General features: G+C 44.7%; 2 protein-coding genes across 3 annotated transcripts; both read right to left on the bottom strand.

Annotated features, from left to right (window-relative positions):
* Positions 1-1,186: 1,186 nt before the first annotated feature.
* Positions 1,187-8,839, bottom strand: LOC125516358 (protein transport protein SEC16B homolog). Its single transcript, XM_087527851.1, has 13 exons — positions 6,640-8,839; positions 6,220-6,543; positions 5,454-5,582; positions 5,258-5,380; positions 4,970-5,137; positions 4,352-4,477; positions 4,138-4,272; positions 3,792-3,919; positions 3,580-3,691; positions 3,128-3,454; positions 2,906-3,010; positions 2,518-2,816; positions 1,187-2,427 (listed from the first exon to the last, which is right to left on the bottom strand). Exons 1-13 carry the CDS (start codon positions 8,542-8,544, stop codon positions 1,875-1,877), a joined length of 4,434 nt encoding a protein of 1,477 aa, XP_087383977.1. The 5' UTR covers positions 8,545-8,839; the 3' UTR covers positions 1,187-1,874.
* Positions 8,840-9,993: 1,154 nt separating this feature from the next.
* On the bottom strand, positions 9,994-13,040 carry LOC125514828 (uncharacterized). Of its 2 annotated transcripts, none has more exons than XM_087527852.1 (8): positions 12,843-13,040; positions 12,656-12,739; positions 12,463-12,543; positions 11,702-11,841; positions 11,470-11,566; positions 10,793-10,862; positions 10,372-10,434; positions 9,994-10,291 (listed from the first exon to the last, which is right to left on the bottom strand). In XM_087527852.1, exons 1-8 carry the CDS (start codon positions 12,902-12,904, stop codon positions 10,211-10,213), a joined length of 678 nt encoding a protein of 225 aa, XP_087383978.1. In that variant the 5' UTR covers positions 12,905-13,040; the 3' UTR covers positions 9,994-10,210. The 2 variants fall into 2 exon arrangements, 1 of the variants encoding a protein (XP_087383978.1); XR_015608098.1 differs by lacking the exon at positions 9,994-10,291 and adding an exon at positions 10,551-10,668 and having other exon boundaries at positions 10,384-10,434.
* Positions 13,041-14,277: the final 1,237 nt, after the last annotated feature.

Here is a 14,277-nt window from a genome sequence, read left to right as displayed (position 1 = left end):
ACACCGCCGTCACCACCCTCCCTCGACGGAGCCAGGCAAGACTGGTAGACAGTCGGTAAATCGTCGTGCTAAGACACCACAGGACCAACGCACCAAAACAACAGCTGCCGCCGTTGAAGAGTAGCGTAGATCGCAAGGATCCAACCTAAAGACACACGGATGTAGACGAACTACAAACAGATCCGAGTAAAACATTCATTTATATAGATAAAAAACACTCATCTAGTTTACAATTATATACAAAAAATAAACATATTATATGCTAGTGAAAAATGCGTGTATACTAAAAAAAAGCCACTACTGAGATAATTTAAGAAAAATGCAGTCGTCAACAGTTGGATACTTCGACGTATGCCACAGCCATGGTGGCATTTTTTGAATCAAATTACTTTTCTAAGTTATAGTGGTATTTTTCAAATACACGAAGTAGACATTGGCATATATGGAGCAAACCAAAAAGTATCATTTGGACTTTTGTGTGTGTGTGTGTGCTGTTGCCCTTGATCACCTGAAGCTTCAAGCATAACTTCACAAGTCGAAAGATGTCGCATTGGTATCCTTAGGACATACCCGTGTGTAAATACGAGCACACAGTGAGTGGGATAACTCCCAACAATCCACCACCCATCCTCCGGAGGCGGATCCTCTAACTTAGAGAAGCAAAGTCACGGTGCTACAGTGTAATCATAGTGTAAAATGAAGAAGGAATGTTAGAGATGTTTAGCGGATTATTTACTATTGATATTTACTGTAGATATAAATAATCTATAATTGATTTTATTTCACCATCAAATTGTTTGTATGTAATGATTATGAATGTAAACATTAAATTTATAATTTACATATTAATTTAAATTATTTTACCCTTAATCATATGGATTGCAAGAAGGAAAGTTAGAGGATTGTAGCTTCTCTAACTTTCCTTCTTAATGTTAGAGGATCTGGTTCCCCATCCTCCTCCTCGAACACGTCTCATCCCACTTGCATAATTCATTAGCAACAAGTCCGGGCATCGAACATAAGTCGGTGAATCATAAGGAGTCCCCGACACATAAGTCGGTGAATCATAAGGTCTTCCGTTGGTATAATTCAGGGTATCACAAACCCCACACCATAGTTTTCAAATTTGGGTCACAAGCAACAAAGAGCGCATACACGAAATTATATCAGACCACACCAACCAAGATCAACAAAAACAACATGCTGAATACATACAGCTATCAACTCACAAGGGGGCAATGAGCTCTTTTATGCGTTTAACCGAGGCAAAAGAATCGAATCATCTCTAAAGAATAATACACTAGTACAATATACCATGGTATGTGGTAACAAGTACAGACAAGTATAACAATACGACGTGGTCGGGCTTTCCTTTCTTACACTAGAATAACAGACAGATTATCTCTATCTTCTATTCTCATCATCAAAACCAAAAAAAGAATGAGGGGGTGAACTGGTTTGTGCCTTCGAACAATGAATCGGGGAAGAGGCGGATTAACTGTACAATGGCATCCAGATGTTGCTTTTCCTCGCACGCAACGAAAAAAGGATGCCTGGCTCTGTTCTCCTGCGCTCTAGTAAACATAATAACAACCAACATATGGCTACGAAATACTCAAAAAACCAAGACTGTACTTATGTAGTACACGCCTGGCGCACCTTGGTTTCGGTGCGGTTTCCCCCAAGGTTTCATTCAAAATTGGAGGGGATGTCTGTCCTTCTCTGTCCTGGCAATCATCACTTGATTCGCTGTGAACAGCTCCTTTCACCTTTTTAACTTAGTTGGGGTTTGCTGGAAGAGCCATGGTTAACCAAGGTTGTGTGGGCTGAATCATGGCTGACACGGCAGTCATGCTGAGCCGTCACCTCACCTGTCATAGCTCAACCTCGTGAAGATCCTCCGTCAAGCCGGTAAACTGCACGGACGAGTTGCTGTTGGAACGACTGTGTGAGGGGGGTCTGCCAGGCATTTGTGGCGAGGGCACAGTCGGTCCGTCAGGTGACCTAGCCCCTGCCGTGGAACTGAATTGGTCAGAATATGTTCCACTCCATGATGCTGCTCGTGATCTTGATGCGAATGAGCTGCTGTTACTTCCCGGGGACATCCAGGGTGCCTGGTTCGGTGTAGCAATGTTGTCCATGCTCGGGTACCGCTGAATGGTAGATGACATTGGTGATGAAAATTGTGCTGCTGGTGGGGGTGATGAAAATGATGTTTCCGCTGGCGGTGAGGATGAGCGCTCATCCCGTTGGAAGGTTTCACCACGTGTCTCCACTGATTGGCTAGGCATCTGCTCTGCAGCGACAGCAGTCGCCGTGGGCACAAAGAACCTAGCACCGGTAGGTGGTGTCACAGACGGAGCAGCTGGCCTGTTATAAGACTGGGCTGCTCCAGTTGCACCAGCCTTATTGAATGTGTCCACATATCTAAAATGAACAAAATACTAAAGTTTTATCTTGTTGACAGAAAAATTAGAGAAAATGAACTGAAAGCAAATGTCATCACTACTGAAATACCTGGACCGGACACCCATTCGTCCACGAGCAGAAAACTGGTTCTGGCTGGGTGGAATTGGCGGCATCCCCAAACCATGATCTGAATGTTTTGGAGATCTTCGTTCTGTCACTCCATTAGGAGTATGCATTCCACTACTAGGGCCATTTAAGTTATAGTCTGGCATGCCATTCTGGTATGAGGAGGATTTTGTTGGAGGTGGAGCGAGAGGAGGCTCCTCGGCAGGAATCTCAGCACCTTCCTCTACCCATCGCTTCAGCTTTTCATCATAGTAAAACTTGTTCTGTTGCCCTAATTTTGCCTTTGGAACAACAGGATTTTAGCATCAGCATTACTATGCAGATAAGACAAACTGAACAATGGTGGAGATACTGCAATTTCATAACTCACCTGGCGGGATTTTGAAACAAATCCCATTGTCTTTTGCAGTGTGGAGCTGATCCAACCAAATCTTGAACCTGATGCACTGCTCTGTGTATTATCCGATCGTGCACCCTGATAGATTTATTCAATACGAAGTGAGAAGGGAGAATCAAAAGATCTTCCTTGCAGAACATCCATTGATAAAAAAGCTGCTACATCTCTCTTCCTCTATAAAAAATATATATATACCTGGTTTGGTGTTTTGCCGAAGTCTGGTTCAGAAACACTTCTGTTGTGTGCAATCTTCCTGCCAGCGCCACCACTATTCTCTGCCATTTCAGTAATAGAATGCACTGAAGGGGATGCGGTTAATGATGACATCGTCATTAATGATTGGCTATTTACAAATTTTGCAGCTGCAGGTGCTGAATAGGTTTCCTTATCACCAACAGAGCCCTGTGGCACTGGTGGCAGTGTTGCGGATGGTGTGCCCATCATGCGGGATATAGATTTATCAAGCGAGGTAAATAACTTTCCAACTAGTTTCGCAGGGGCTAAATTCGTTCCATACCCACCCTAAAAAAGGTAAAGGAAGTGGGTTAGTGATTAACGAAGGAGGGGCATACCTCAGCTACATTGCAGAACATGATTTGGAATCTAGGAACAGCATACGCAAATATTATAATTATGTAAGGTTGTACCTGCTGGTGAGTGCGTATCCTGTCCTCCAGGGAGGAAAATAATTGTTTCCATGCTTCCAGTTCTGGAGCACGGCCGGAAGCTTTCAGCACCTTCATAGAAGCTTGGCAGTACCTTGAAGAGGTGATTTAATTCGGTCATACTGTGCAAGAACAGATTCTAGGGAAAACACCCAAGTCATTGTCTAATCATGCAAAACAAGGCAATAACCTACCTCAAGGAATCAGCGAGCCTTCCCACTTCCGCAAGCATGTACGCATATATTAGCTTATATGGCTGGAAGGGTAGCAGGATATACTGGGAATTACCAAGCACCTTTGTATATTCATAAACCTCTGTCCTCTGTAGTTGCATTTCAAATATATTAGTCCAGAGTAGTGAATGGCCAAAAAAAGCAAGTAATAGGCTACGCAAGATCATGCATGTGTATCCACATAATGATTGTTTAGAACACACTGTGGATTAAGGCCTCTTCTTCAATATACAATACAAGAAAGTTTTGAAGTAAACTTGCACTGAGCTTGAATTTTTTTGCAGGTAACAAGGAAGTTGTAACAGACCTGAATGGCTTCAGGGCTGGCAAATGTTCGAGGACATTTCAAATGGTCTGCGCCAATGAGACATAACCGAGCACTTTCAGAGTATGGGTCAATGTTTAGTTCAGCGACTAAGTAGCATGAATGAGCAGCTGCAACCTGTATCAAGTGGCTCCATAAGGTACTTGATCACAAAAAGGAAGGAACACATATATCTCCGAATATGTATCATACAAACCTCATTTTTCTCTTTCCAAAGGCAATCTCCAAGATGGGTAATAACTAGGTCATCACCTTTTGTCCTGTTTGCAGTTATAATAGCCAAATTCTCTTCCCAGTCATCCAACATACCATTAGGATTAGGCTGTCCCACGGAAACACGAAGTTATGAAGTCAGTCTCAAGTTAAGCAGAAATTCAGAAGTTTTAACTGATACATGCGATGATAGTAAAAGGGCAATCATTTTTCTAAGCAATATTTAGAACCCGTGACACTAGTAATCAATAATATCACGCTTCCATCTCAGTGCAGTAACCAATAAATAAGAAGCACCAGCTCTAAGAAAACAATATGACAAATAGCCATACATACACCAACAGAATGGCTTACTACAACTACTTAGTCTCTTTCACAGCATTAATGTGGGATCAGAGTCAAGCTATTGCAATAATTATACTCTTGATTTCCTCAATGGATAAAAATTCTGAAACAGATCTTATGATGAGAAAATATCTGAACAGGGGGAATATATTATCTTACATAACAACATGAGAAACACAGTGCCTATATAATAATCATTAACTGTTGAAAATAACAATGCATCTCGCAAGTGAAGAAATCATAACAAAGTAATTACCTGCATAGGTTGTTGGGATGCACCTAGTGTATCATAGTTGATGTTGCTGTTGTTCTCTACATTAAAAACATCTGCAGGCTGACCAGCAATGAGAAGGCACAATGTTCGCAAAGGTGACCCAGAAATAAAGTGGCACTGAGCCATTTTCTTCACAGTATCAACGTAGAACTGCACCACCAATCAAATGAAGGAGAAAAAAAAAACTAATTTAGGGAGCTGGAAACCAGACAGCTAAATCAAGCAAACTGTTAGAAACGAAAGAAAGAAGCTAAACCAAGTTAAACTAACATTATCGCCAAGTTGTAAAGCAAGTATGACTGCAGGCCCCCACAGTTGACCTTCCTGAGCATACAAAAGAGCCTCTTTTCTTCTGCCAGATACTAGAAGAGCTTGTACCTCTTGCGCAACAGCCTACAAGCAGAGTAGTTGCCTCAACTGGGGGATATTTGGTTAAATATGGCATGACACAGGATACAACAAGTACCTGCATCTGACTTTCAGAGGGGATGTTTTGCATGAAAGGAACATTCGACCCAAAATCTCCCATATGATTGCTACTTCTCTTGCAAGATGAAAAGAGCTTGGTTACTGCCATCTCTGGACCGTCTGTATCCTATTACCAGGAATTTAAACAAGAATCAGATGTGTAAAGGTTACAGAAATAGTCAAATTATCCTTCATGTTACTCAACAATAAAGTTTTGCTAGGTTCCAGCTGATATATTGCTAAGACGAGTTAGACATTCACCTAATTCTAGACCAATAATACCAATCTATAATTTGAGATGCTACTTGATGAAAATTAACTCAATAATGGCCTTAATCTTGAAAGGAACCATTTTAGTTGTAACCTAAATAAGGACCATGAAACAGGTTGGAACCAGTAGCCATAGCAGTAGCCAGTAGGTAGAGTCCAACGGAGTGGAAAATGTAAAATCACAACCTAGGATATGGCCGGGCAATAATACCAAACAGAATTATAAAAAAAGCAAGTCTGCTGCATCTAGCATAAACATTCAGAAATGTTAATCCTACCAATCATATTAGTTTTCTTGCACTATGTGGCATTATCACAACACAAGGGTTGATTAAGTAGAACATGCATTATGGGGATCCTCCTTCCGATGAAAATTCCAAATGAATAAAAATATAGTAAAGGGGAACAGGCGCACAATAGAATGGTAACAGAAGTAACAGTAGAACTATAACTGCAACAGAGTAAAGCATGAAAGGAAGAAAGAAAGAAAGTACCTCTTGTGATGGATCAGACCCAAAAGGTGCACGTAGTTTCCCATAGTGCTGACATAGTATCTTCAGCAATGAAATAAGCAACTTGCGAGGATCACCTTTCTGGTATTCATTGGTGGAAGATGCATACCATGTAATCATCTCATCGAGCCATTTATTTACATCCTTTGATGCAGCACTTCCACCAACAAGAGGACCAGGAACAGGTTGACGGCATAGAACATGGAAGTAACTAAGTGCACTGCCATCAGTGATCCTCGAAGCATCAACTTTATCGGCAACAACCTCTGATAAATTAAGAACAGACACCGTTCCACTAGAAATCCCCTTAATTTGCCAAATATAATACCTTTAGTTACTTCACATAAAATTTATGATTTCTCTTGGTTGTCAAAATATATTGCATGGAAGATATAAGCATACCTGATTTCCACTGTTAAAGTTTGTGGCCATTGAGCTTGTTTCTTTCATAACTATAAGCTTTCCTCCAAACCCAAAAGCAACCAGAGCATGAGGTGGGCGTCCAGCTGATGACATTTCTTCGTGTGGAGAGTAACCAAATTGCATGTGTGAAGCATTTGTACCACTAAATTGTTGCTGAGAGAAGTTCATGGAGTTCTCAGTACCGAGATAGCTGTTAGACAAGTGTGCTTGGGTGTTTGCATGAGCTTGTTTCTGGCTGTTGTACATACTCCCCGTTGGAACAAAGCCTTGTGTATTGACAAAACCATTGGCATCACCATAACTCTGGTTTGTAGAAGTTCCAAATCCCATGTAACTAGACTGGTGATCTGTAGAAGGTTGGGATCCCATGTAACCAGCATGTTGACCTGTAGAAGGTTGGGATCCCATGTAGCCAGCCTGGTGACCCGAGGAAGGCTCAAATGTCTTCGTATGGTAGCCCGTAGAAGTACCAGATCCCCTGTAACCAGCCTGGTGGACTGTGGAAGGAGTGAATCCCTTGTAACCAGGCTGGAAACCAGTAGAAGGCATAGAACCCTTGTTCTCACCAATGTGGTGAGCAGCGGTAGGTTCAAATGCCTTATAACTGCCCTGGTTACCGGTGGATGACTGGAGCACCTTTGGACTGGTCTGGTAAACCGTTGAAGGTTCGAACCCATTGTAACCGGCTTGTTGGCTACCAATCGTGTTGTAGTCATTCTGAAGGTTACCATAATGACTTGTGGAAGTTTCAGCTGTGTTAAAGGGAACCTGATGATTTGTGGAGGGGCTGATGGATTCGGCATGCGCATGCTGATCAGCACCATAGAAACTACCTGCCAAGCTATTCATGGCACTTTCAGGTTGAATACTGTTAGCAAATGCATCCGGCTGGCCGTAGTTATGTTGGGCCACCTGACTGTTGACAGCAGGAACCTCTGCTTGGTTGACATTGTAATTTATCACACCAGAAGGCGCAACAACACCATGGTTTGCACCAACCTGAACAGGACTGGCTGCGCCGACCTGCATGATGGCCTGCTGGTACGCCTCGAGCGATAGCCACTCCTGCTTGTCGGTGTCAAAGTACCACCCTGGGTACTCGGCGTAGAACAGCATGTTGGCCGGGTACTCCGAAACAGGCCCCTGTCCCCAGCCCAATGCACCCCCCGCGGCGGCGCTCTCCTCCGCGATGGTCTCCAGCCCGGCCTGCGCTGAATTCAGCAAGTAAGAAGCACCAAAGTGCTGCTGCAGCTGCTGCGCATTCTCGCCGGCCGTCTGGGCAGTATCAACCTGGTACCACTGCTGCGTCGCCTCGTCGAACTTCCACCCGGGGTAAATGCTCTCCAGGTACCTGGGATCCATGGGGTCCACAGCAGCACCGGTGCTGCCGCCGAGCTGCTGCGCGGCGGTGCTCTGGTCCGAGCTTGGCCCGACACAGCCCTGCTCCTGGGCCAAGCCCTGGCTCCCGCCGAAGAAGCCGTGATCCGCCGCCCCACCGACAGCGGAGGAGAGCGCCGAGGCCTGGTCCGGGGACGCGGTGCCGAGGAAGGCCTCCTCCTGGGCCGCACCCGCCGCCAGATCGCCGAAGGGGTCGGCCCCGAAGGCGGCCCACTGCACCTGCTTGACCGTGGTGTGGACGGCGGCGCCCCTCCCCGAGCCCGGCGACCCGCCCTCCGCAGCCGCCCCGGCCACAGGGCGCGGCGCCGCGACCTGCCCCAACGCCCCCGCCGACGGCCCGGGCTCGCCGAGGCCGGAGACGCCCCGGGCCAGCTCCGCCTCCGAGGCCCCCACCACGGCGGGACCGGCCGCGGGCGCGGGGCCGGCCTCGTCGTCGTCGTCCACGAGCCTGTCGAAGAAGTCGGCGTCGGTGAGGTCGTCGGCCATCTCCTCCGCGCCCCTCCCGCCCAGCGGCGATCGGCGCGAGATCTCGCGGCTGGGGGCGCGGATCTAGGGTCCGCCCCGGCGCGGGATGGGCTGGCTGGCTCAGGAGGAGGACAGCCGACGTCGCGTCATCCCACCGCGCCACCAGTTTCCATTTCCTCCTCCTTTTTTCTCTCCCTGCCCCGAGCTTGCTTTTGTTTTGTTTTCCACCTCATTCACTCTTGCTGCTCCCTGCCATGGATTTTTCCTCTGTTTTGGCAGCTGCACACGGCTGGATTGCTCCGGTTCCCATCGGGACTACTTCTGTTCCGGCTGCACACGGACATTGGTGGCCCCACCAGAGATGCCCATTTATACATCTCATATACTCTCCTCCTTTTATTATGCTTCTTTTGGTTCATAGGATAGGATTATTGTAGGAATAGGAATTTTGTAGGAAAGAAGACGTCTTACAAAGATTGAGAACGTCATTGCACACACTTCTAATAGTACTTATATTGCACATGTTCTAATGTATGTACAACATGAGTCTCAAAAATATGCACACCATGAGTCTGCAAGTTAAAGGAAAACAATTAGGCACAACATGTTTGGATATTAGTGAGTCCTACATTGACATACCCCCATTGTATGAAAAGATTTACGCATTTTCCCCCAGTATATGAAATGGCATAGTAGGGGAGGGGGTTGGTGTTAAAAAAACAACAACACTTTTTGCGGACCAAAAAAAATCGAAAAAATTGTGCGGCATAACTAGGATTTTTTTCTTTTTTTCCAAAAAGAAATTGAAAGCAGCCTGGTCATATCTTTATCAGAAAGTGAGATTGAAAACAGCCTGGTGGTATTGTTGTTATTTTTTTTCCCTTCTGAAGTTCCTAAGAGAGGACTCCGTTTTAAATTGCAACCACAGGCACCACCAACCGCCCAACCAAAAGACACATGCTGGAGTACGGTGTGTTAGCAGCACACATGCCTATAGCTAGAGCTGTCTGGCTACCGCCAGCATCCACATCAGCATAATTAAGCTGCTACTACCACCACATCGCTTCTAGAAGAGAGCATGGCTTACTTACAGACACATTTCTACACCAGCAAGAATAAAATAAAAAAAAATTACATGTAGGTAGCAATCTGTTTTTGGAGATGAGCAAACATATTTTCTTCATACGGCGCCGAAAGCCTTCGGATTCGGAACACACGGTGTTGAGTTGACCGTAATGAAAAAGGTGGTGTGTGTAACACACATAACCATCAAACGCTTGGAATACAGCTACCCTACTCCTCACCTCTGACTTTTTGTTTGCAGTTTGTCAACCAATATGGTCGCTGAAAAGGGCAGCAATTTTCACTCCAGAGTTCAGACAAATGTTACTCCAAACAGCCGGAGATCGCAAGGATCCGCCGGGACGCCCCCGTAGAAATTCGCGAAAATTGGAAACATAACCGTGTCACGAGCAAGACAGAGATTATATATAGACACAAAGGAGTGAGCATATAAACAGCTGCTGGGCCTGACAGTATCACTCACCATTCATTCCTCTGGAACATGCTACTACATAACATCACTAAGTGACAGCCTGCTGCAAATGATGAGCGGGCAAGCGCACGAAACATAGGGCAAACAAAGCAATACGAAACGCCTAACGCACGTTCTGCATCACCCGTTGATTCAAATACGCCTTCGGTTGTCGACCCTTGGTTTCTTGGATGCGGCGGCAGCAGCATCAGAAGTTTCACCGCCGGACTGTATCTGGTATTTTGAAAGGGCAACTTTTAGGTCATCCATGTGGCTGTTGCACCCAAAGTGATAGATGGCGCAGATACTCTTACCTTATCAAGCTTCTGTCTGACTAGGTTCACGGTCGCATTCATCGACTTGGACGGGAAATAGTCCTACAATTAAATAGCATCACAAGGCATTTTATTAACGGAACGAAAAAACATAAGCCATGATAAGGAAAAAAGGGTTTCGTTGGAAACTCCTAAAGATTTATGTCTCCTGCACTAACGTGAATGAGGCAGTAGAGATTTTGCCCTGCTCGGGTACTTTGCATATGAGCTAGTGCACTAATGTTGTCTTTTTGGTAAAAGTGCAGCTTAACTGATTGAAGTTTCTTCCCAGATTTTCTGCAAATAAAGTTGCCTTTAGCATGTGATCTGTTCTTACTAAATGTCCCAATTTTTCTCAGTGAACAACTACTTAATTTCCCTTAGTTTTTAACAAAAACATTGTTTTACTAATACTGCATACCTTATTAGAGGGCACATGGCTGAAACGATCATCTTCGATATGAGTAGCGGGCATTGCCTTTGTGTATTCCCTGAAGATGATAAGATGAAACTTTAGAGGAGAAGTCACCATGGTGCTCGTCTTTTTCTTGGAAAACAGTCTGGTTGTATTGTTCTAGGCTTTTAGGTAGGTAGTGCAGCTCTGCATACGAAAAACCTTTGAAATAATAAGATCGCATATGATTGTATCATGGTCGAATATATTTCCTAACAGAAAGACACAGAATCTTGGAATGTTCTGCCAAGTCGGAATATCCACATTGATGCACAGAAGCTCAGGGCATGCCTGGCCTCAAACAGCAAGCTATTCCATTAGATCATCGACCTGGCAAAATTGCCGGCAACCAGATGACTTACAAAGTCCAAACACAAAAACTTGACATAAGAACTAAATGCCTGTAGGATCTGATAAAACCTCTTAACTAGTTTGCCCCTTTTAGTTCTTAATTTTCTCTGGTCATCCATATTTAGCTGCGTGAACCATAACACAAGTATCCATAAGATCAGTGATCGGAGTCAATCATGCTACCAATATCAATTCTGAAGTGGCAACATGATTTCATCGGATGAGTAAATTATGACCAACTTTTGATTATCAGTTTTACAGCACAAAACAAAATGAAGAATGTAAATATTAACCTCTTGCTGGAGTTCATATGATGGTGTGGATTCCCACTAGATGATCCCTGACCCGGTGAATACTGAGATATTCCTTCAGGTCTGCTTCCAGCAGGTGCTGAAAAATGCAAGAAATATCTAAATCCAACTAGTCAAGTACCTAGGAACATGCACTAGCAATTATGGTTGCATTCTGCCATCCCAATAATACATTCTACAATGCAGATACAATTAAAAAAAAATGAAACCATACATCTTATTCGTCTGAGGACTTCATTTCTCCTGACTTCTAGTTTCTCCTTGGTATCCAGAAGACTTTCAAACTGAGGTGCATATGACACCTGCAGCCGGTTGCCAAGAAATACAGACTCGTCCAACTTCCTCTTTGCAAACCTGCAACATAACAGATCCATTACCACACTTTAAAACTTGAAAGAAGGGTAGTTGGGGCAACTACTGGCTCCAGATCTGTTTCCCAGGTGCCAAAGACTGGACCACAGGACCTGAACTAAACCATGCCCTCAAAGAAGGTCCAGGAAATAATCCAATCCTTTCTTTCACTCGCAACTTGCTAGTCCCAAGTAAAGCGCACATACTGACATTACAGTATATGACATCACTGAATTTCACATCTGGAAAGCCTACCCAAGTCATCCTTCCTCACTCACTTCCATTAATTGTGCTGAATAAAAAGCCTCAAATATTTCCCCCTCAAATACAGAAGCACCGAACACCGATTGTCCAGTAGATCAGCAAGCTACACACATCCTTCAGTTACATATTCAGAGATGTGACCGCCGAATCAGATACATAATGACAGAAAACAGAAGAGAATCTTATCGACCGGACCAAACGAACCTTATGGTTCTTAAAAAGAGCATCTAAACCATGCCCGACAAACGCGAGGCTACCGCGGCAAACCATGTCCACAAATCGATCACCAACTCTCTTTACCACAGAGGGAGCGAAAAATCCTAGACTCGAATGAGGTAGATATATGCGTGCATTGGTCACCTCGCGTTGCTGACCTGTGCGAACTTGATGAAGTAGACGTCGGTGTACTCCTCGCAGTCCTCGGCGTCCATGGGCTTGCACCTGAACCCAAACAAACACGCACACACACAGGCACGGAAAGAAAAATGGTGAGCACTGAACATTAGCAGGGAGAAGAAGAAGAAGTGGATTCAGGTCGCTGCTGCCGGCTCACTCTTCCAGGGGGCCGTACGCCGAGAACAGGGAGCCGAGCTCGTCGCCGCATCCGAGGGCCGGCACGTTCCGGACGACGAGGTACCTGCGGCCGAATCGGGTTCGGGAAACGACGGGGGGAGGGGTTAGCGGCGGTGACGCGGAGGAGGAGTTGGATAGGGTTGAGGGGGTGGGAAGACGGCGGTTACTTGGATTCGTCGCAGACCGTGTAGACGCGCACGGCCGCCGGCTCGTCGCGGTCGCGCGGCATCTCGCCGGGCGTCCGTCGAGGAGGGGGTGGATTCTTCGGGCGCGCGGCGACCGGATCTGGGAGAGGGGGTGAGTTGAGGCTCGATGCGACGCCGGACTGCCGATGTCGCCGTCGCCGCCGCCGGTTCCCGCCTGGGCTCGGGTCTGGGCCGGGCGGGGGGCACGGGCTGAGCAGGAGTTCACAAAGAGGGGTAGAAAGGTCTTCGGCCTTTTCTGATTAGTTAATACAGCACGAGCAGGCCTAAATGTTTTCCATAAAGTGTCCAAACTTTGAAGTATATAATTGGGGTATTATATACTTCCTTTGTTTCAAAATATTTAAAATCCTAGGTCTGTCCTAAGTCAAACTTGCTCAAGTTTAGGAAAACATTTTAAAATAGATGAAGTACGTGTTAATTTTTCATGATATACATTTTCTTCTTCTAATTTTTGTATCATATCATAAAATGAACAACTAAATATGCATTTTTATAAACCGTGCTTGGTGCCCAAAACTGCAGCCTTGAAATGGTCGGATGAAGTATATACGTTAAAAGCTCAAATTAGAGTGCAATAGTATCAGCAAACTTCTGCAAAACTCATCCCCTAAAGATGAAATGAAAATATGTGAAAAGTAAAGAAAAAGGTGAAGAGATGGCAAACAATATTCACTTTCGCATTTATTTGCCTTTGTTATCATAAATGGTTACATTTTTGGGGTTGAACATTAGGCTACTTTTGCGGCAAATAGGTGACATGAGTATTATCTAGTTAGTTGACAAACAAAACAAGAGTATATTGCAGAACTATACATTTTATCATAAAAATGTGAAGCACACCGTCATGCCTCTAAAAATAAACTAACAATGTGATTGCACAGACAACATGACAAATGATCTATCCGACTATCAGAAAGAGTATAATCAATTTGTCTTAAACTTTACCGGGTAAAATAAACCGAGGTCCTTTGTTTGGTAGATACAATTACTTACTCTTTTAATTCATCAATGCTTAAATTGGAGCCCTTAATGCAAGGTAATTTTGATCACTTTGGTCCAAGTTTCACCATATTGCAACTAGTCATCATGGCATGCTAACTTGGGATGGGCACATGCATTGAGCATGCGATGGTGAGGATGACAATGACATGCTTGCTCGACCATAGGGTCAGGCAGTGGGGCGGCCAACCCGGGCTATCAAGCTGCAGGGGCGTGAACTCACATAATACACATTCATATTAATTTGTTTATACGCGTTCGTGTTGTTTTCCATCAAAACAATATGTTAGAGATGTTAATAACATGTGTTTTTAGCTATCAAAAAAACAAGCAAGACTAGTAAGTCAGTAGTTAGAACTCCACCCCTCCTCTCTCTCTCTCTCTCTCTCTCTCTCTC

Source organism: Triticum urartu, chromosome 6A (genome assembly GCF_056163025.1).
Source record: "Triticum urartu cultivar PI428250 chromosome 6A, HENAU_Tu73, whole genome shotgun sequence".
Classification (NCBI taxonomy): Eukaryota; Viridiplantae; Streptophyta; class Magnoliopsida; order Poales; family Poaceae; genus Triticum; species Triticum urartu.
Note: the sequence above shows the minus strand (reverse complement) of the source record. Positions and strands in the feature narration are given on the sequence as shown.

Coding starts and splice junctions, on each gene's coding strand:
- LOC125516358 (XM_087527851.1), bottom strand. CDS start 8,544: ATGGCCGACGACCTCACCGACGCCGACTTCTTCGACAGGCTCGTGGAC. Junction 5,583..6,219: donor GGTCTGATCCATCACAAGAG/GTACTTTCTTTC, acceptor TCCTGGTAATAG/GATACAGACGGTCCAGAGAT. Junction 3,011..3,127: donor TCGGCAAAACACCAAACCAG/GTATATATATAT, acceptor TAAATCTATCAG/GGTGCACGATCGGATAATAC.
- LOC125514828 (XM_087527852.1), bottom strand. CDS start 12,904: ATGCCGCGCGACCGCGACGAGCCGGCGGCCGTGCGCGTCTACACGGTC. Junction 10,435..10,792: donor GCCATGTGCCCTCTAATAAG/GTATGCAGTATT, acceptor ATTTAATTGTAG/GACTATTTCCCGTCCAAGTC. Junction 10,292..10,371: donor TCAGACAGAAGCTTGATAAG/GTAAGAGTATCT, acceptor TCAAAATACCAG/ATACAGTCCGGCGGTGAAAC.